Here is a 20,850-nt window from a genome sequence, read left to right on the forward strand (position 1 = left end):
GCAATGTATCCGATCGCCGCCTCCAGCATTGTGGCATAGTAACCAGTCTCTCCGATCATCAGCGCCGTGATCATGGTCTCGCTGATAAGATGGCGAGCCACGATCACGCTACGCAAATGGCAACGCGCCAGAACGAAGATGAAAATGGGCAGAAAATCATCGGCGGCCATTGGCGTCGGCTGCTTTTGCTGGCTGGGTCTAGAACCACCAGTCGCGTCGGAGCCGTGCTCCCTAACATGAGTTTCGTAGATACATCGCGCCACCTCCACTAGAACAGCAGCCTTCTCCGATGGCAACGAGTATTAGTTATCCTTGGAATCAAACAGCGCAATTTGGCGACTTCCAGAGCTTTTGCTTTGTGTCACGTACACAATTGTGTCTACCAATTCAAGTTGTACACAACTCTACACCACATTATGTACCCACCGAACTTTGTGTACAAATTCGGGTGCCGAGCACAAGGCCCAAGTCGCTGCCCAACCAGTCCCGATGGCCTTCTCGTTCGGCGCCACCGCGGCGCCCGCCGCCTCCTCCGGTACGCACGCAGCTCTGCGTCTCCCTCCCTTTCCGCCTCTATAACGCCCTCTCTCTCCACCCGCGCAGGCTTCAGCTTCGGTGCCACGCCGGCGGCCCCCGCGGCCTCGTCCGGCTTCAGCTTCGGCGCGACATCTGCCACCCCCGCGGCCTCCAGCGGCTTCGGCTTCGGCGCCACTCCCGCGCCCGCCGCCTCCACTGGCTTCGGCTTTGGCTCCGCCCCCGCGGCGGCTTCGAGCGGCTTCAGCTTCGGCGCGACACCTGCGGCCTCCAGCGGCTTCAGCTTCGGGGCGAAACCCGCCGCCGCGCCCTCCACGGGCTTCAGCTTCGGCGGCGCGTCCGCTGCGCCAGCGTCGGCGGCCCCCAGCCTCTTCGGCGCGGCAGGATCCACGACGACGACGCCTGCCGCCACCGGCTTCGGCTTCGGGGGCTTCGGGAGCGCCACCACGCAGCAGCCAGCGGCCACGGGAGGCTTCGGGGGATTCGGATTCGGGGCTGGAGCGTCCACGCCTGCAGCTCCAGCACAGCCAGCGTACGTGGCGACGTTGTGGTCGTCGGGAGGAGATGGAGTTGCTGACGAGGTGCTTGGTGTTGTTTTGGGTGTTGCAGCGGCCCGCCCATTACGCTGGAGACGGCGTTCGAGAACCTGCCGGACGACGTGAAGAAGAACATGGCGCAGTTCCACGCCTTCCTCAAGGAGCAGGACCAGTCGGACGCCTTCCTCAAGACGGTGTCGCCCCGCCAGATGGAGGTGCTGCGCGAGAACATGGCTCGCTTGGAGCAGGAGGTGCTGGCAAGGCGCAACCGCCAGGACCGACAGGCTGCCGCTGTCCAGCACGTGCGTCAGGACGTTCGGCAGTTGCTGCACCAGGTGGACGCTGCCACGCTCACCCGCCGCAGCCTGGACAGCAGCAACGGAGGCACTCCCAACATGTACCACGTCATGCGCCGCGTGGAAATGCCGTCGCCGTACTACTGGGAACTTCTGGATCACTACGAACAGAAGATGGCGGCTATCAAGGCGCAGATTGAAGACGTGGAGGCGCAGTTCAAGCCACTCTACGACGGACGGGGTAGTTCTGCCAATTCCTCTGCGAATGGGATGCCGGCACCGGCCCAACTACAACAGATTTTGCTGGCGCAGAATGCAGCCCTTATGCAGGCTGCTGCGCGGGTGGCTGAGGTACACGAGAAGGCGGAGGAGATGCGGCAGCTGTTCCTGGCTAAAATGCAGGAAGACTTGGCTCGTCATGGCGAGAAGAACCCTGCGGCCTTCCAAAATCCGTTTGACAAGCGCAAGAAGAGCAGCGAGGCCGACAAACGCCAGGCCATCGACAAGATTCGCTTCCGCACGAGCGTGGCGCCTACAATCGTTACTCCATCGCAGCCTGCAGCTGCCGCTCCGGCCGCTAGCACTTCGACCTTCGGATTCGGTACGGCGGCACCCGCGGCTACGGCATCTGCAGCTCCAACCAGCGGATTCAGTTTCGGCTCGACAGCGTCGTCTGCAGCGGCCAAGACAGTGTCGTTTAACCTCACAAGCACAACAGCTACTTCGGTGGCACCTCCCGCCGCGACGACCAGCGTCACGGCCGCGCCGCTCGCAACTGCATCAACGACAGCGCCAGCGGCAGGAGGATTCACGGCACCCACCGTAGCCACTAGCGGTTTCGGCAGCATCACTTCGTCGTTCCTTCCACCCGCCACCGCCGACAATAAGGCTTCCGCCGGCACCAAGCGCGGGGGCCGCGCTCAGAAGATGCGGAAGTAGAGCTAATTGATGCTTCGCGTGCGGTAGACAATCGTCCAGCAGAAGTAATTAATGACCACGCACAGCGCGATGCGCTTGGCCAGGAATGCTGGGCTTCACCTCAGTCACAAGACATCTCGATGGAGAAAAAAGAAGTGTGTACTAATATCTTACCGTCTTCCTCCTCTCCAGAAGCTAAGAAAGAGAAAAAACAAGCGAACCGCAAATGAAGTAGTAATGAAAGCGCCAAAGTGCAGCTTGGACGTGTGTATCCCTCGGATGGGCCTCAGCTACTCACTAACTTAAGTAGAGCAGGGAATGAAGTTGACGTGGTCCATGGTCTTGTTCATGGCGGCCAGCACATCCAGCACGTCCATGTTTGCCACGCGCCACGTATCGTCCACCAGACCCTGCGCCGTGGCGTTGGTGTCGTCGGGGGCCGGGTACGGCCATGTCGTGTCGGGGTTCAGCGTCCACCAGAAGCCACCAGCGAGGTAGGGCTCCGTCGAACCTGCCATCTGAGCGATAACGTCCTTGATGATTCGCGTGCTCGTCTGCTTGTCCGTCGCATCAAGGTCTCCGACGAGACCGCCGAACGACGACAGCACCACAGCCATGCCCGTGTCGAAAGCCGCACCAAACGAGTAGTTCATGCTCAGCTTCACATTGGTCAACAGGTCGGCGTCACCGTACTCGACATAGTCTTCCAAGAGGTCGCCACTCGACGTGCCATCCTCGAAGAAGTATAGCCGCGGGAGGTACGAGCTCGAGTAGTACTTGGGAGAGTACACCACCTTGTTGTCCTTGGACAGCGTAATGGGAGTGGTGCTCACACCCGTGAGATCCGAGCCTGGCAAGAACGTGTTCTTGATGGAACGGGAGCCGTACGTGTCCTTGTGGCTTTCGCCCTGCACGCCCTGCACGAAAGCCAACCACTTGGGGCACTTGGTCAGCAGGTGGTTGCCCAGCTGCGTGGCCGCCACCGACCAGTCCGTGTCGGAGCCATCGCCCCACGTGGCGTCCGTACTCAGACTGTCCTTGAGGTCAATGCCGATGATGTTGAAGTGGGTCGAGTCGCACATGGCCTCGGCCAGAGTGGTGATGGCCGTCTCGATGTCAGCCAGCTTGATGGACGAGCCGTACCAGAGGCCGGAGCTGTCGTCGTCCGACGTGGAGAGCACGTGGAAGTCCAGCACGACGCCGATGTTGAACTGGCCGAGTCCCTGCACCATAAGCCCGAGCAGCGTGTTGTAGCGCGAGGCCGTGCCCAGCGCGCGGTTCGAGTTGGTGTTGATGAGGTTCGTGTCGATGTCCGTGTTGCGCATGACGGCGTCGATGGAGAGCGGGAGGCGCACGACGTTGAACTTGTTGTAGTGCAGGTAGTAGGCGTAGCGGTAGAGCGAGTCGCCGTCCACCGTGTTGTCCCAGAGGCCCTTGGGCACGCCCTTGCTGTCCTCCATGCCCTTCCAGTTGACGCCCTTGATGTCGATCTGCGTGGTCGTGCCGTCCGACAGCTGCGCGTAGATGCGGCCGTTCTTGCTGATGTAGTTGGGCTGCTGGCAGCCCTTGTCCGTGTACGTCTTGGGGTTCGTGGTGGCCAGGTCCGACGTCGTGTCCGTGGGGCTGCCGTCGTCGATCTGCGTGCCGTCCGAGTACTTGGCCGCGTCCGAGGCCGCGCTGCTGGCCACCGTCTCGTTCACGTCGTTGTGCGTCTGGATGCCGTAGTACGTCAGGCCGGCCACGGACACGACGGCCAGCAGCACGAGTGCCAGCGCGCCGGGCCACGTCTGTCGACAGTAGACAAAGCAGAGAGAGAGAGAGAGAGAGAGGAGGAGGAGAAGGAGAGGGAGGTCAGTCAGCGGGCCACGCGTGCACCGAGGCTGAGGCTGAGACGACGTACGGAGCGGCGGCCGCGGTAGCGCGCCTTCTTGCCGGCGAAGGTCGTGTCGACGTCGGCGGCGGCGATGATGCGCTCGACCTCGGAGCTGCGGCCGGCCGAGAAGGAGCCTCGGCCCACGCCGCTGGGGCGTCCGGAGGTGCTCATGCTGCTGCTGCTGCTGCGCTCTGCGGTGCTGTGTACGCTGCGGGCGTGGCTGTAGCTGCTGCGGCTGCTCTAGCGACGTCCGACGAGTGAGCGGGGCCGGTTCGCTTTTGCACTGAGGCCCGGCTGGCTCCGCGAAGAAACGGAAGAGGGAACAACTTGCGCCCAGTATGCACGCAACCGTCTAGCGAGGGCTAGGTGAATGGGGTGCGCCACACAACCAAAACGGCCGGCGCGGGCTCGGGCTCTGGTACACGTAGCGAAAATGTGCTGGAGCGCTCTATGCTGAGCTCGCCGCCCTCGCCAGCACCGACAGCGTGGCAAATGGGTTGGGCGAGCGCATATACAAAGGCGAGTTAGCAGGCGAATGGGTTGCAGCTGGCTGGTGTATCAGGCAAACTGGATAGAATATCACCACTGGAATGTGTGATATTCCAGTCGAAAAATTCAGCACGCAGTCAGGGAGTCTCGGCCATCGATTGGTAGAAAATTATCGAATAGTACTTCATAAATAGTACAAACAGATATTAACCGTGTGGTGTCATCGAGCGACGTAAGCCACCTGCTAGTGAATCGAATAATATTTGAATGAATCCAGGTGACAGGTAATGCAAAACCAATATGAACAGCGACGTAGCAAAACTCGGCAGTTAGGAGGGGTATGATCACTAAACTAGCTAGAAGCGGGCGCCAACGTCTTGGCTCGGCCGCTTTGGATTTTAGGGACTTCGTATTTGCAGGCGCTCTTGTTAACCAGCGATACAAACCGCCGTAACTTACATAAATTTCGTTTCGATACGCATGCGTTAAGCCCACTCAACAACTTGAGTTAATGGTCTTGTCACTTCCAATGCATCTACCGAAAGCAAAATCGGCGAGTAAATTGGAACACATTTCTTTGGCGTGGGTAATAGACCTGCTACGACGCTAAGAACCGCCTTGATTATGGGTGAAAGGGCTCAAGGGTAAATACTGGTACGAGCCTATGAAGACGGAGCGGAAGGGGTTGGCGACGGCGGCTAGCAAGCCAGCACCTGTGAAGCCCCAGGCGAAGACCAAATCGAAGCGAGAGCCGATGGTTTCGAGTGGCGACGAGTCGGATACGAGGCCGAGGAGGAAGCCAAGAAAATAATAGTATGCACACTTTCATGTAATATCACTATTTGATGTATCAATGTGTTTAATATGTAATGTTAGTAGTACTTCTACTAAGGGTCAACTTCGACGGCCTCCGCTAATACAGTAGAGGATCGATGCTCGTCAACGCACGCGACGACACCGACAGGCCTCAGAGGTTTCGCCATTGGCCACTACTGGGAAGTTCGCTAGGATAAAGCTTGAAGCCAAGGGCTGCGAGTTGCGATTCGCAGCTCGCTGAACGACGAATTCTTTTTAAAGCAAACCTGGATCGCAAGCTGCGATCCAGGTTTGCTTTTGAAAAAGAATTCGTGCGAAACTGCAGGCAGACACGTCGAGTTCATGGACCTCCAAGGTTAAAGTGAAGGTTACAGCAGCCGAGTACTAAGTATATTGGCGATCAAGCCATTCAGAAAAATGGCGGGCAGGTCGCTTGACTGCATCCGCCATGGCCACCTTGAAGCTTCAAGTAAAGCGGCCAGGTGCAGGGCACCTCCAATTTTTACAAGCAGTGCGCAGTTGGCTGGCGCCTCGCCATCTTGCCGGGAGGTCGGAAGCAGGAACACTACTAGGCCGACACATCTGGCTGGAGGAAGGTATCACAACGATGACCCCGTTGTGCTTGTGTCATCCAGCTCCGAAGCATCTACCGATGCACTGCAGTCTACAGACAGCTCAACGGTGGTGCATCGAGCGCGATATCGCTAGTCGTCAACACCACGCTGTTCGGCACCAAAGCTCATGATGCATGGCGCTCTCAATGCCCAGCTGTAGTACAGTGACAGTAAGCGCTACAGCCATGTAGCGCTTGACCGCCTCGGGCGATGCTCCCCGTTTCTGGCCGTCAATCGAAGCCAACAGCCCGATCAGAGCACGGGGCAGGAGCGCCGCACATCGACAAGTTGCTGTTGTAGACGCAGCAGCGATGGCGACGGACCCCAAGGCCGCCACGCAGGAGACCGACGCGGACCACGGCTGGAACAAGCTGGCGGTGACGTTCCTGGCCTCCCCGGATGCGATGCTGGTACCGGCGTCCTTGCTGCAGACAGACTCCACCTCGGCGACGACTAACACTGGTGCTAACTGCGAGTGACTGTAGCTGGGCCACGCGCAGATGAGTGCGGCTTGGAGGCTCTTCCTGTTCGGCAACGGCTCGCCCACGCACCACCTGGGTCTGCTAACGGGCTCCCCCACCGAGGTGGACGTGCTCGGGATGCTGCCCGTGGGCGACAGCACGGACAACGCGCCGTGCGAAGTCGAGGCCATCGCCACGCCTCGGTGTAGACGCCAGGTCTGGCTGCGCAACGCCCGCGGCGAGCGCCTGGGCTACGCGGCGTCGTGGATCAACGTGGAGGACGTGGGCGCCGTGTTCAAGGACACCAAGATCCCCATCGGCAAGAACATCCTGCAGCACAAGACCGAGCTGTATCGCGACATGAAGAGCGTCTTCTGCGGCCACTCGGCCGAGCTGGAGGAGGCCTTCGGGACGCCCGGGCCCTTCTGGGGCCGCTCCTACCTCTTCTGGAACGGCGGACGACCTGTGACCTTCATCTACGAGGTCTTCTCGCCGGCGCTGGAGAAGTACATGGGCAAGGTGCTGCAGTAGACCAACGACTGCACGCATCGAGCCGCCTAGCACGCCTTATGAACCCCCACGAAATAGACACCTGGCCTGCCAGCTAATGTTCACTTGGTGAGTCTATTGCAGCCTCGCGCTTAAGCGGCCAACGGACGAGCTGCCACATCAAAGATGCCAGAGTCCGCGAAACGGGGTCGCTCTCGCATCGCTCTCCTGCCTCCTGTCTACGTCGACTACGTCCCCCTCGTGCGTTCACGTTGCTATCATGGTCGTTCGCCCCTCGAGCGCCTTACAGCGACATACGCCACCGGCCCTTGTTGAAGCGGCGCTTGAGCACCTTGCGGCCCGAGATGGACACGCGACGCGTGCGGAAGCCGTGCTTGCGCTTGCGGCGCAGGACGCTGGGCTGGTACGTGCGCTTCACGGCCTGCAGGGGCTCTGCACCAGCAGATCAGCAAGAAAGAGTGAGTGTCTGTGCTCCTCCTCGTCTTCTCCTCCAGGTCCTGTGCGACTCACCGTTGAGGCTGTCCGCGGGGCACTCGAGCTCTCGGATCTGGTTGAGCTGCGGCAGGAAGTCGTCGATCTGCACGCGGGCGACGCCCGTCTCGAAGACCAGCGGGTTCTGCGCCAGCGCGTCTGCACACAATAGACACGGACACAAGCAGCGAGAGCGTCAGAGAGAGAGAGAGAGAGAGAAAGAGAGAGAGACGCAGCGGATACTGCAGCGGACGCACTCATGTGGGTGGCGGGCGTGGCCATCAGCAGCACGGCCGGGTGCGGCAGCGCGCCGGGCGAGGAGAAGCTGGTGCTGGAGATGCTGGACAGCGCCCGCACGCCCGCGGCGCCTGGCCGCGCGCGCAGACTCAGCTGCAGCGCGTTCTTCACGAGCATGGCCGCCATCTTGTCGCCTCGGTCGGTCGCTGCTGGCCGCTTGTTTGTCGGTATGAAAGGCTGGCGGGGCGACTGGTACAGGCGCTGGTACAATTGTGTGAAGCACACGGATGTTGTGCTTTAGTGACGTGCAGCGTAGTGACGTTGAAGCGACCAAAATGGTATTCGCTTGCCTGCCCAAGACAAGAAGTTGGCCCGGATATTTTTCCCCTGGTGTCAGCTCCAGCTTATTGCAGTCCTCTTGGTGCGTTGATTTAGTTTATTATATCGGAGGAAAGCCACCTCAGCTTACCACAGGGTTTACAGGACTGCTCAGCACGGGCGTTCGCCATGGATGAAAAGTAAGGTGTGTGCGTGGGGTGTCTTTTTAAGATTCGAATGGAACATGGTTGCTGCTGGTTCGGCATAGCAGACGAACACCTTCAAGCAAGCGATGAAGGTGGAGTCATGACAGGAACTTGCCAGTACTGTATCAGTCGCCATCGAGGGCTCGTGCGAGATGCGTGATGCGGTCGCTGGGAAATAAGCGGTCGGTCAGAGGGAAAAATGACACCCTTGCTGGGTCTGTCCCGACTGGTGCATCTTACGACACAAGTATCTTCATACAGCCATGCATCCGTTGGGTTCCTTGGCGAAAGTGTCGTCAAGAGGTCGGGATGCTAACCCGGTCGTGAAAGCCGACAGTTAGTCTGGGTCACGTTGCAGATATGGTGTCAATGATGGCTCCCTCGAGGCGCATATCTGGAAGCGAGAACAACGCTGTGTGCCTGGGCGGATGGCTGGCTGGCAGGCACAGGGTGGAGCTGTCGAGCTTGGGCGCACATACGTTAACTTTATTAGTTAGGATTCGCTGGCTGTATGCGGGGCAGGGGGTTATTGTACATCTTGTCTCTTGGTGCGTGGTGGCGTCCCCGGCCCCACTCGCTTGCTGGGCTCCTCCGTCGCTCCGTGTCCATCCACTCAGCGCGAGCCGTCGGGCTTGGGCTGGAAGATGATGAGCAGAATCAGCGCCATGGCCATGATCACGATGAGCCCCACCAGGAACTGGATGCACTGCTTGAAGCTGTCGGCCTCGTCGTCGGCCTCGCTGGCGTTCGCCGGTCTCCGCACGAGGTAGCCCAGCTCCACGTCCGACTCGGAGCCGGCGTCCGACGCGGACGAGCTGTAGCAGCACAGCAGCGCTGGCGGGCAGGCGGCGGTCCTCTTGCTGGCGCCTCCTTGCCGGCGACGGCCCGGGTTCCTCGCGGGTGGCGGTGGCCGCCTAGTCCACTCGGGGCTGCGGAACCACGGCAAGGGGTAGACCTCCTCCTCGGGCTTGGCCAGCAGCGGCGTGCGCTCGTTCCTGGCCGTCGCCACCTTGGACCTGCTCACGCCGACCACCTCCACACGCGACGAGCTCGCGGGCGGCTCTGCGTGGTGAGCATCGGCCGCCACCATGGTCGCGGTCTCCGTCGATTATCGAATACGCAGCAGCGGGCAGCTCGTCAATAGGAGGGAACCACCCCACCTTCCTCCTCTTCCGACCGCTTCCACGACTTGTTCGTATGCTCTATGATAGGTACATATTACACACATGATAGATGATAGGTTTGAATAGTTTCAGCGACGTGGCCCGACGACGTCACACATGGCTACATGTATTACCTCTTGTCGTTGTTGCGCGTTAATGCATTACGGCTGCTTCCTCTACTGCTCACGCCTTCTCCTTGGCCAGGTAGGCGTCGTGCAGCTTCTTCTGCTTGTCCTGCTCCTTCTTGAGCTTCTTGCGCTGGTTCTTGGTCAGCTCCTCGCCGGCGGCGTTGTGCGTCGGCAGGCCCTCGGCGTCGAACTGCGAGTAGAGCTCGGGCTGCTGCTTGAACATGTCCGCGGGAGACAGCTTCATCTTCTCCATCTTGAGCGCCAGCTGCTGCATTTGCGCGTCCTTGCGGCTCGCGTTGGCGCCCGACGCGGCCGCGCCGCTCGCCGCCTCGCCGCCGCCCTCGCGCAGCGCCACGATCTGGTTCAGCACCTTCTTGTTCTTCGTCGAGTCCTGGTCCGGCACGAAGTAGCCGATGCGCTCGAACTGCACGATCTCGCCCAGGTTCTTGGCGAACGACTCCGGGTCCACAAGCGCCGACGCGTACACGCGCTCCGAGTTCTTCGAGTCCACGAACGACTCCCAGTCCTTCACGTCGCTCGGCAGCTCCGGCACTGTGAACAGGTGCGAGTACACGCGCACCTCCACCTTGGGGCTGTTCGCCGGCACCCACGAGAGCACGCCCTTGGGCTTGGCCGAGTTGGTCCAGTCCATCTGACCCACCACCTTCGTCACGCGTCCGCTGGCGTCCGTCTCCAGCTTGGTGCACGTGAACGGGAACGCGTACTTGAGACGTACCTGTTTGTTCGGCGCCACGCCGTAGAAGTCCTTCGAGTCCTCCGCGCGCACGTCGCTGCGGTCGAGGAACAGCTTCTGCGTGAGCTGCACCTGGTGGTACGCCTTGCCGCCGTCGCGGTCCGCGTCCTGCGGGTAGTCCGGTACTCGCATCGACAGCGCGCTCTTGTCAGGCGCCTCGTCAAAGTTCTCGATGAGCACCTCCACAGGGTCCAGCACGGCCATGACACGCTTCGAGGACTCGCCGAGGATGCTACGAGCCACCGAGTAGAGCCGCTCGATCTGGATCGTCGACTGCACGCGGGTGACTCCGATCTCCTTGCAAAACTGCTTGATGATCTCGGGCGTGAAGCCGCGGCGACGCAGGCCGTTGAGCGTGCCCATGCGCGGGTCGTCCCAGCCGCGCACCGTCTTGGAAGTCACGAGCTTGAGCAGTTTGCGCTTGCTGAGCACCGTGTAGGTCATGGACAGCCGCGCGAACTCGTAGACATTGGGCTTGAACAGGTCCAGCTCGTGCAGCAGCCAGTAGTACGACTCGCGGCGCGTCTCGAACTCGAGCGTGCAGATGGAGTAGTCGATGTGCTCCAGCGCGTCCACGATGCAGTGCGTGTAGTCGTACGTGGGGTAGATGCACCACTTGTCGCCGATGTGCGGGTGCGGCACGAACTTGATGCGGTAGGCCACGTGGTCCCACATGTTCGGGTTGGGACTGCCGAGATCCATCTTCATGCGCAGGCAGGCCTCGCCCTCGGCGTACAGGCCGAGGCGCATCTTCTCGAACTCGGCCAGGTTCTCGGCCACGGAGCGCGAGCGGAAGGGGGACTTGCCGGCCTCGGGCACGTCCTTCTCGTCCTTGGCGCCAGGCGTGGCGTGGAACTGCTGCAGCACGACGCGCGAGGCCTCGATCTCGGGCTTGCTCTGGTGGCACACGTAGGCCTTGCCCTTGCGGACGAGCTTGAGCGCCAGGTCGTACAGCTCCTGGAAGTACTGGCTGCTGTACGTGACCTTGGTGGGCGTGTAGCCCAGCCAGTGCACGTTGTTGGCGATGGCGTCGATGTACTCGTTGCTCTCGGCCTCCGGGTTCGTGTCGTCGTAGCGGAAGTACGTCTCGCGCCGGTCCAGCGGCACGCCCAGCTTCTCGAAGGCCTCGAAGAAGTTCATGTTCATGGACTTGGCGTGCCCCACGTGCAGGTAGCCGTTGGGCTCGGGCGGGAAGCGCGTGCGCACCTTGCCCTGCGTCACGCGCTGGTGCTCGGCCAGCTGCTCCGGCGAGTTCTTGGCCAGCGCCATGTCGCGGGCCTCCAGGCCGGTGGCCACGGTCGTGCTGGGGCTCGCCATGGAGGGAGGGAGAGGGAGGAAGGGGCGCGGCTTCTTGGCGATCAGCGAGCGGGTTGGTGAATGGAGGATACGACGAGCGTCAGTCTCTGGCACGGCCAGGCAACTCCACAGGAAAATGCCCGAGCAAGATGCGCTCGGAGATGAGGTAGGGCGAGACTACAGGGGGGAACAACGGGGCTGGCCTGCTTTATTGGAATCGATAGGTGACAGTCGAGGTCTAGTGCATGCGACTGCGAAAGCTGCTGCTGTCAATGAGCCACGGGCCGGTGTCTCCGTCCTCCTGTGACTTGTCTACCCAACCTACTTCTTCGCGAAGGACACCTTGAGCGCGTCTGTCGGCGTGAGCTTGAAGCCGAAGAGTCCTTGCAGCGCGATGGCGGCCTGCGCCTCGTCGCCGAACTCGACGAACGCCAGGCCCTTCTTGCCCGGCACCATGCGCACCTCCTGCACACGCACGAAACACAACCCGGTCAGCAACTGCTACAGCAGCAGTAACAGCCCTCCTCCACTACTACAGCAGAATCTAGCACAGCCCTGAGTACGAGCCCACGGACGCACCTTGAAGCCCTGGTACTGCTTGAACAGCACGCTCAGCATCTCCTTGTTGCAGGACTCGGGCAGCGACTCCAGGAACAGGATCTTGTTGGGCACGTTCTGCGCCGGCGGGGGCGGCGGCGCCGAGGCGGAGGCCGCTGCGCTGCCGCCCTCGCCCGCCTGCTTCTTGGCCTGCTGCGGCGGCGCCGGCTTGGGCTCGCGCTTGCGCTTCTCGCGCGGCACAAAGCTGCCCTCGCGGCGCGCGATGACGTCGGCCTTCTCCTTGGCGAAGTGGATGACCACGGGCTTGTCGAACAGCACGGAGCCGTTCACGGCGCGCAGCGCGTTGGAGGCGCTCGGGACGTCGTCGAACGTGACCCACGCCTGGCCGCGCAGCCGCCGCGCGCGGCCCATGACGATCTCCAGGATCTTGCCGTGCTGCGAGAGGCTCGCGTACAGCGTGGCCTTGAGGCGGTCGGGCTTGATCTTGTCGTTCAGGTTGTTTAAATACAGCGTGTGGTTGGGCGGCACGTCCGCCGTCTCCACGGACGGCGCGGCGGCGGCAGCGTCGGCAGCGGCGTCGGCCATTGGGTCTGGAGGTCAAGCGCGATGGTGCTCGGCGCAGATGACTTGTGTACCTTTTTTTTGGTACACATTAGGTGCCTCCACTTTGATCACTAGGGTTGGGGTGGATCAAATGAGAGATTAGGTAAGTATTTACGGATTCCTGTTTTCTACTTAGTCACCTAGCCCTGTGTCTTTTGAGCTACCAAACGAGCCCAGGCTACCAGTGTGTTTGTGAGCCGCCGCAGTGACGTGCTGCTCAGAACGCTCGTGCTGGTCTCGATGACCAGCACAGCTGCATGTTAGTTGATGTTTACCAGGCTTCAGTTGCGAAGCTCTGGCACATGCTTGATGTTGATGTTGAAGTAGAATTAGTTTGTAAGGAGAACTACGAGAGATCCTAGGACTACGAGGAGCGTAGATAAAACTTCGAGCATCTAATTAAAACTCAGTTGTGGATTTTCACTCAAGAGCCCAAGACACTTAACAGCCTCGTGACAGTGTTGGGCAGGGTGCCGTTTGGCGCGAGGCGAGCATGCTCAAAACGAAGCCGGGCTTCGCCCGGAACAGCTCTGGATTTTAACGTGTAGACTGCTTATACATAGCATGCAGTTGAGGAAGGTTCGTGTTTTAGCACTGCTCTCACGTTTTATCACATTTAGCTTTTACTTGTTTTCTCCGAGAGCATTAGGGGTTGTCAATTGTGCACCAGCAAGCAATTTTTGTTTTGCAGCAAGACCAGAATTTTTTGCGGCAATCTGATTGGCTGAGAGTGCTTTTTGCTACCTGCACAAAAATCGATGTTTTTTTAGATGCAGCAGCAAGGAGTTTTTTTTTTTCGCGGCCGCCAAAGATCGTGCGCCATTTGAACACCCGCAAGGAACTCAATGACGAGCTCCCCTCGCACTGTACGCGCTGATGTGGCCAACAACGATGTCGGGGGTGAAGATCCTGGAGCAGCTGGCGTTCGTGGTGACGGTACGCAGGAGCAACGGGTTGTAGATGACCCGCACGTCTCAGCATCAAGTCCTGCCGCTGTGTGCAGATGGAAGGATTGCAAGAAGGTTGACAAACAGGGAGATGGTGCCACGCTGCGTGTGTGCAGCAAGGCTGGATGTGATCGCATCGTGCATGCTGCGTGTTCTTCTTGTATGCTGGAGATCTTTGGCGCCAGCTCTGCGTTCATGCGAATAGCCTGTAGCAAACGCTGCTATAACGCGTTAGTCCAGCAGACAATCACGCCAGTGACACATAACAAGAAAAGAGTATTGTGGCACAATGATAGACCTTCCCCAAGCATTAGCTCCATCAGCGTGTTGATAGGATGGCTAACCACGGGTACTAACTACAGCCGCTATCGCGGTGGTACGGGGCAAGATTGTGATGTGAACGAACCAAGTATTCGCTCCGCACTTGCAAATAGATGCTCATACTACTTCGAGTTGCGCGAAATAATGCGAGCTCACGCCAGCACGCGTCCCCGGCTTCTCAATACAGACGCAGCTGTCCGACTTGATGACACCGAAGACGACGAAAGATCATCAAGTGACAACGAGACGAAAAGCAGCTAAGACAGCAGTCCACGATCCCAGACAGAACAACCAGCCTCAACCCCTCTTTCCATCGCCCTGCCCTCGTTCGTACTCCGCGACCCAGTACTCATCCAGTTCGTCTTCATCGCAGTCTGCGTCGCTCATAACGTCTCGTGTCACCTCAGCGGACCGGCGCTGAGCCAGAACGCCGCGAAGGTCTCGTAGATCTCTTTGCGTAGCTGAGAGCCGTGGCATCTGCACTACCACCCCGCAAGAAAACCCCGAGTTGCTGCCAAAAAGATTTTGGGCTTGCTGCAGTGCAAAAAGGGGCTGTCAATTAATCGTCTCGTGATTGGCGTAAAATGGATTTCGCGAAGAGTCGCCAAAAAAAATATTCTACTTGCTGCTGCACAATTAACAACCCCTATTCTATGAAACTAATTTTGATTTGTGAATCCCGGTCAAATTTGTCGAAATCAGTAACCAGTCGGCCAGAAAAACAGAATTGATACAATTTTATCAAGTAAGCCTGGAATATCTACTGTCATGCATACTTGCACGGTGTATGTACTTCGTAGTACTAAGTGTGGGTTTGCTATTGCAATAATACGGATGCGTTGGCTCGCGCGAGCTGCACGATGATCCAAGTTTGATATGGTAACGTTTAAAATAGTTCTGCAAACTGCCAATCCTCTTTGCAAAGAATTGATTGACGCGAATTACTATTACTACAGAGCCATTCTAACAAAGCGTGCACTATGTTGCGAGTTCATCTTTAATTTACCTACTCTTTGTCGATGAGGTCGCTGTTAGATCTCACTACGAGAATATCATCTAGCACCGATGGCTTAAGGGAACTCCGCGATTTACACATTACGGTTCCCACAGTGAAGAAATTGTTTTCCGATACCGCCCTTGACGCCGGAATGCACAGCGGGCTATACGTACCTATAACAAATACAGGCAAACGGTTATACTGCACAACATGGAAGATAGGGAGACTCGGGTAAGCATTTTACCCGGGTTCGGGTACCCGATTGCGAGCTCTGGTAGGGGTGCACGTGTATAATGCTAAAATCGGCGTACATATATAATATATACTCTTCGCGCTTCACTAAACCTAGGTGTCCAGATAGCCCTAAAATCGGAGAATAAGAGCCGAATCGCTATTAATACATATCCTCAATATCAAGAGCTAGTTTATTCAATTTTTAGTTTTGGCATGCACATGATTTGCTGAAATGAAATGTTGTTTCATGTTGTTTCAGGGAAAGAAGTATGAAGTTTTCAAGCTCATTGCAACCGCGCACATGGCTGCAAATACACGTCCGTGGACATGGAGCGCGAATTTAGGTGCTCGCATTTTCGGGTAAAATGCCGCGCCAGCGCATGTCGTTTACCAGGTCGGCGCTGTCGATGGCTGTGTTCGGGCAACCACCACAGTGGTGCAAGGCGACGACCATGTTGTCTTGCCAAGCGATGATCGGAGAGCCTGATGAACCACCCTGAGTGTCCAGATAGTACGCAACTTGGTTCGCCGCGCAACCTCCCATGGTCAAAGACGTCACTGCTCCCCAGCCGTCATCGGTCTTAATCGCGATGCGCTTGCCCCAGCCAGCCGGGTGGCCCGCCAAGTAAATGCGTTCATCCATCACCGCACCGCCGGACCGAAGGCGCAGATAGCCGTACTTCCATGACAAATTGATTGGCAACTGCACGAGAGCATAGTCTAGCGTTGGGTCGGCGTAGATGAGTGTTGCGGATGTTGCCTCGATGGTTCCCATGCAGGCCCGAGCGCTGGCGCAGTCAACGCTGCAATAAGCCTCCTCGGCCATAAACTCGAATTCGGTGTTGCTCGCATGGTCTTGTTCCGAGATGCAGTGGTGATTGGTAATGAGATGACCTTCACTACCGATGAGCCAGCCCGTGCAAAAGAAGGAACCGGTTGACTTCTTGATGAGGAGGCGGGCTACAGTGTTAGATGCCTGGAAAGCATTCGAGTAGTCTGTGTAACACCGAGCTTCCTGGCTGTTGTCCGCGCCGCAAATCTCTTCCTTGGCCCCACTAAGCGAAGGCTCCTGGCCCAAATACTGGAAGCTGTCCACTACGAAGCCTACGCACTCTGACGTGTTTGCTGCTTGAACTGAGCTTGCTGCCTCCGTAAACAACTCGACCATCACTGAAGTAGTCGACAGCCCGGAAGCGTAAAATTCCCCGTTGGTCTCGTTACCACGGAACTGCAACACCCGCTTATCTAGTGACGCGGGGTCAGCCGATCGCACCTGGACGTAGTCGCTATCGGGCAAATTGAAGTCCTTGAAGTGAACGGCGATGAACTCCGCCAATGGGTTCGTCACCAAGTACGCGAAACGGGGCTGCGCCGTCGAGTCATCCGTCGTCGCTGGGTACTCCATGTCGCTGCCGCACCCCACTCCGAAGCTCACTGCTTCAATACCAGGGGCTTCAATGTCCGCGCTACTGCTGTTCGAATACACTTGGGCGTTTGCCAAACATGCCCAAGCAGCGGAGAGTACCGCCGTCGACGCGACGGCGCGATACAGAAAATGTGGCATACTACGTCGAGCGTTGTTCTTGTTTGTAGCTTGTGGCCCGGCGCTGGAAGTTCAGGAATGATCAAGTTAGACACCATGGCTCCTGCAATATTCAACCGCACTGCCAGCGATTCAAAAGATAATTGAGGCGGGGCAGTGTCCGTTTCCATCTCGCCCCAGCGCAGCAGTTTCCAACCCAGCGCTGTTCTCCACCGGCACAACATTTAGCTCTCCATTCCTGCCTCCCCGAGGTGGTTTCATGGCGGTGTCCAACGCAAGCCTGACAGCAACGCTCTCCTTCTCGAAAAGAATGCCATGAGGGCTGCACCGTAAATAGTATCCTGACCAAACGCGAGCACCTTCTTCCCATGGCGTCCGGGCAACGATGAGGTGTTCACTCTCACTGGCAACCTTTCCGAAAATGCAGTTATCAAGTTTTCTTCTGGGCTATGGGTTTGATGTTACCAATATCGGCCGTATCAGTCGAGTTCGCTCCGACAAAGCAAGCCCTGTAACGTTGCTGGTCGCCGCTTCGGTAATTTTACCATCAACAGCACTTGAACTCGAAGGCTGAAGCGAGGTGGAAGGAGGAGGAGATGCATGTAAGCTCTACTTGGAGCAGCATGCGTAACCCGACCTAGGCCATGACGCTGCGCAGGACTGGGTCAAGATAGCCTGGTTTGGTTCGAGTCCGATGAATACTAGCAACTAGAACACCACAGTAGCGACTGCTTTGGACTTGGATACGAGCTAAAATGCACACACGGCATGCTCTTGAGGTTGAATGCTGGCTAAGCTGCCGTGAACGGCAGCAAGTGAAGAAAACTCGCGAAAAAAACACATCAATTGCAAATCAATAATACGCCAAGCGAGCATCTGCTACGGTACTGTAGCTACATGTCAATCTCGTCAAAGCCACCTCTACCCCGGAGGCGACAGTGTTACTGACACCTCTGCACCGCTCGCTCCAGACCGTGAAGCCGCTTCATCTGGCGCGGATCACCGCTGCCGAGGAGCGAGCGAGGGCAATCAGCCCCGCCGACTCGGTGACAATCCCGCCGTTGCGCAAAGACGCTGCTGCGCATTGTCGTCGCCGTGATAGATCCCTACCTCGGCCCGTGCTCGAGCTCTCTCCGCCGCGGGCGATCGCGCTCGTAATGTACCAGGTATGTGCGTACATGTAGGCTGTAGGGCGCCTCACTCCTGACCGAGCTCACCACTGGCTGCACTCGTGCTCGAGGCTGAAGTTGCCGCGAGTTTACATGATGTACATGGTACGCACGGAATCCCCTCGCGGTTCAATCCGGCTGTCCCAGGGAATCTGCTGCGAGTCGGTCCAAGCAGACGATCGGCGCATACGGAGCCCGAGTGAGGAAGCCGCTGCCCCTGCTTCGCGCGGCGCAACTGCAACTCTGCTATCATGGCGGAGCTGCTCGTGCCTTTGTTTTGCCTCTCCATGGCCACTTCCCAATTCCCCGGCGTAGCTCTCACAGGACTTCCGCCCGGCTCCTGTACCTAACCAACCTCTGCTTGAAACATGAAGGCCATCGCCGCCAAGACGCTCCTGGCGGCCGCGCTGGCCGTCGCCACCGTCGTCTCGGCCGACACCGACGTGTCCGTCTGCAGAGACGCCACTTACACGATCGCGGCCTCGCGCGGCGCCGTCTGCTCGGGCGCCGGCAGCGCCCCCGCCGGCACGGCCTGCCCGCTCAAGGGCGACGTGGCCACGGCCGACTGCCACTCGTACCTGTCGTCCTACGGCGGGTCGCAGTGCACAGCCAAGGAGGACGCCGAGTGCACCATCGTGAACGGAGACACGTGGGGCTGCGTCTTCCCGTCCGTGGGCTGCACGGGCAGCAGCTCGACGCCGTGCCCAGTGACAAGTTTGCCGGACACGAATGCTACGACGCCCTGCCCCGTTACGAGCTTGCCCGACATCAATGCTACGACGCCCTGCCCCGTTACGAGCTTGCCCGACACGAACGCTACGACCCCGTGCCCCGTGACGAGCTTGCCGGACACGAACGCCACGACGCCCTGCCCTGTGACGTCGCTGCCAGACACGGAAACTGGTGCTTCTAAGGCTACCGCGACGACGCCGTGCCCCGTGACCTCGCTGCCCGATACAACGGCTTCGGCCGCTACTCCTTGCCCGGTGACTTCTCTTCCCGACACGGAAACAGGCGCTTCGAAGGCCTCGGCGACTACGCCGTGCCCAGTGACCTCGCTCCCGGACACGGAAACTGGCGCTTCGAAGGCCTCGGCGACTACTCCGTGCCCAGTGACCTCGCTCCCGGACACGACCGCGGCTCCGACGACGACGCCGTCGTCCACCACGCCCTGCCCCGTGACTTCACTTCCGGACACGACCACAGCTCCCACGACGACGCCGTCGCCCACCACGCCTTGCCCTGTGACTTCACTTCCGGACACGACCGCAGCTCCCACGACGACGCCGTCGTCCACCACGCCTTGCCCCGTGACTTCGCTGCCGGACACGACCGCGGCTCCGACGACGACGCCGTCGTCCACCACGCCCTGCCCCGTGACTTCACTTCCGGACACGACCACAGCTCCCACGACGACGCCGTCGCCCACCACTCCTTGCCCCGTAACCTCACTTCCGGACACGACCACAGCTCCCACGACGACGCCGTCGCCCACCACGCCCTGCCCCGTGACTTCACTTCCGGACACGACCACAGCTCCCACGACGACGCCGTCGCCCACCACTCCTTGCCCCGTAACCTCACTTCCGGACACGACCACAGCTCCCACGACGACGCCGTCGCCCACCACGCCTTGCCCTGTGACTTCACTTCCGGACACGACCGCAGCTCCCACGACGACCCCGTCGCCCACCACGCCTTGCCCCGTAACCTCACTTCCGGACACGACTACAGCTCCCACGACGACGCCGTCGCCCACCACTCCTTGCCCGGTGACCTCGCTCCCCGATCAGAGCCAGGAACAGCAGCAGCAGTCGCAGTAAGGCCCCTGTAGCTTTAGTGCACGCTTCAGCCGAAGCGCAGGCTGTCGATGCTCTTGATTGTCGGACTTTCATTTAGCTAACTCCGGAAATTGAATCCGCGACGTTCTGCATCTTGCTTCCCCCGGTCCTTGCTTCACTGCTGGTTGACACTGCTTCCACCCTTGCCCTGAGATGATCCGCGGCGCCGGCACGTGAGGATTGACCGTGCTGCGGAGTGCGCCAGGCAAGAGGTGGCTGAGCCCCGTAGACCGGCAGCTTCCATGAGCAGCGCTTGCGATGATAGAGGAGGTGCACGTTTCTCTCTGTTCGAATGGGAATGGAGGCGCTGCTCACCTGGACGAGGCCAGCGACGGTAAGCTTAACCAGCGGGTGTGGTCTTGCAAAGACCAGAGCGCAGCCAACAGTATCAGGCGGGGGCCCGGAGCCCTGTCGCCCCCCCAACATCCTGGGCATTTTCAAACAGATTCGCGGCGCGGCAGGGCTCTCGCGCTTCAAGCGCTGTCAGAAGAGTAGCCCGGTGAAGCCGCAAGTCACGCCTGTCACAGCCAAGACGGCCTGATCTCGGCGCACCCCACCACCCAGAGGTCTCCAACGACGGTACCAGAACCCAAAATCCGCGCCAGATGCTGTGTGCTAAACAAACCGACAGTCACTAAACCCGCCTCAGAAACGGGTTTCCTGACTCTATCCACCCAACTATTCACCCAGCCAAACAGCTGGGGGAGTGTCTGCGAGGCGTCTGCTCCGTGCTCGCAGGCGCTCTGTGCACTGCTGAAGCCGCGGACCAGGGATGGATCCCCAGTGCCGCTTGTATCCGCTATGGAGCGGGCACGAACCATGCCGCTGCGGCAGGCGTCTGCGTCGGCTGCCCAGTGACTGAGTGCATGGGCTCACTCGCCATTTTCCTCCCTCGGAGAGACTCGCTATGAAGGTCAGCACGACGCTCCTAGCCGCGGCGCTGGCCGTCGCCGCCGTCGTCTCGGCCGACACCGACGTGTCCGTCTGCAGAGACGCCACTTACACGATCGCGGCCTC

General features: G+C 59.3%; 8 protein-coding genes across 8 annotated transcripts; 2 read left to right on the top strand and 6 right to left on the bottom strand.

The window, feature by feature from the left end:
- Positions 1-489: 489 nt before the first annotated feature.
- IUM83_12419 (Nucleoporin p58/p45) lies at positions 490-2,305 on the top strand (the record flags this gene model as incomplete). The annotated part of the gene is made up of 3 exons (XM_067937043.1): positions 490-535; positions 604-1,066; positions 1,144-2,305. 3 exons carry the CDS (start codon positions 490-492, stop codon positions 2,303-2,305), a joined length of 1,671 nt encoding a protein of 556 aa, XP_067785339.1.
- A 281-nt stretch (positions 2,306-2,586) lies between these two features.
- On the bottom strand, positions 2,587-4,328 carry IUM83_12420 (cellulase-1, endo-1,4-beta-glucanase; the record flags this gene model as incomplete). The annotated part of the gene is made up of 2 exons (XM_067937044.1): positions 2,587-4,071; positions 4,185-4,328. 2 exons carry the CDS (start codon positions 4,326-4,328, stop codon positions 2,587-2,589), a joined length of 1,629 nt encoding a protein of 542 aa, XP_067785274.1.
- Positions 4,329-6,387: 2,059 nt separating this feature from the next.
- IUM83_12421 (DUF98 domain-containing protein) lies at positions 6,388-7,068 on the top strand (the record flags this gene model as incomplete). Its single annotated transcript, XM_067937045.1, has 2 exons — positions 6,388-6,486; positions 6,562-7,068. The coding sequence occupies 2 exons, from the start codon at positions 6,388-6,390 to the stop codon at positions 7,066-7,068; spliced, it is 606 nt and encodes a 201-aa protein (XP_067785354.1).
- Positions 7,069-7,330: 262 nt separating this feature from the next.
- Positions 7,331-7,941, bottom strand: IUM83_12422 (Ribosomal protein L34; the record flags this gene model as incomplete). The annotated part of the gene is made up of 3 exons (XM_067937046.1): positions 7,331-7,479; positions 7,558-7,677; positions 7,776-7,941. The coding sequence occupies 3 exons, from the start codon at positions 7,939-7,941 to the stop codon at positions 7,331-7,333; spliced, it is 435 nt and encodes a 144-aa protein (XP_067785262.1).
- Positions 7,942-8,892: 951 nt separating this feature from the next.
- Positions 8,893-9,369, bottom strand: IUM83_12423 (glutamine-trna ligase; the record flags this gene model as incomplete). The annotated part of the gene is made up of 1 exon (XM_067937047.1): positions 8,893-9,369. One exon carries the CDS (start codon positions 9,367-9,369, stop codon positions 8,893-8,895), a length of 477 nt encoding a protein of 158 aa, XP_067785353.1.
- Positions 9,370-9,625: 256 nt separating this feature from the next.
- Positions 9,626-11,641, bottom strand: IUM83_12424 (glutamine-tRNA ligase; the record flags this gene model as incomplete). Its single annotated transcript, XM_067937048.1, has 1 exon — positions 9,626-11,641. The coding sequence occupies one exon, from the start codon at positions 11,639-11,641 to the stop codon at positions 9,626-9,628; it is 2,016 nt and encodes a 671-aa protein (XP_067785242.1).
- A 300-nt stretch (positions 11,642-11,941) lies between these two features.
- On the bottom strand, positions 11,942-12,763 carry IUM83_12425 (u1 small nuclear ribonucleoprotein a; the record flags this gene model as incomplete). The annotated part of the gene is made up of 2 exons (XM_067937049.1): positions 11,942-12,085; positions 12,200-12,763. 2 exons carry the CDS (start codon positions 12,761-12,763, stop codon positions 11,942-11,944), a joined length of 708 nt encoding a protein of 235 aa, XP_067785270.1.
- A 2,857-nt stretch (positions 12,764-15,620) lies between these two features.
- Positions 15,621-16,685, bottom strand: IUM83_12426 (serine protease V8; the record flags this gene model as incomplete). The annotated part of the gene is made up of 1 exon (XM_067937050.1): positions 15,621-16,685. One exon carries the CDS (start codon positions 16,683-16,685, stop codon positions 15,621-15,623), a length of 1,065 nt encoding a protein of 354 aa, XP_067785240.1.
- Positions 16,686-20,850: the final 4,165 nt, after the last annotated feature.

This window comes from Phytophthora cinnamomi (genome assembly GCF_018691715.1).
Source record: "Phytophthora cinnamomi strain GKB4 chromosome Unknown Contig81, whole genome shotgun sequence".
Taxonomy (NCBI): Eukaryota; Oomycota; class Peronosporomycetes; order Peronosporales; family Peronosporaceae; genus Phytophthora; species Phytophthora cinnamomi.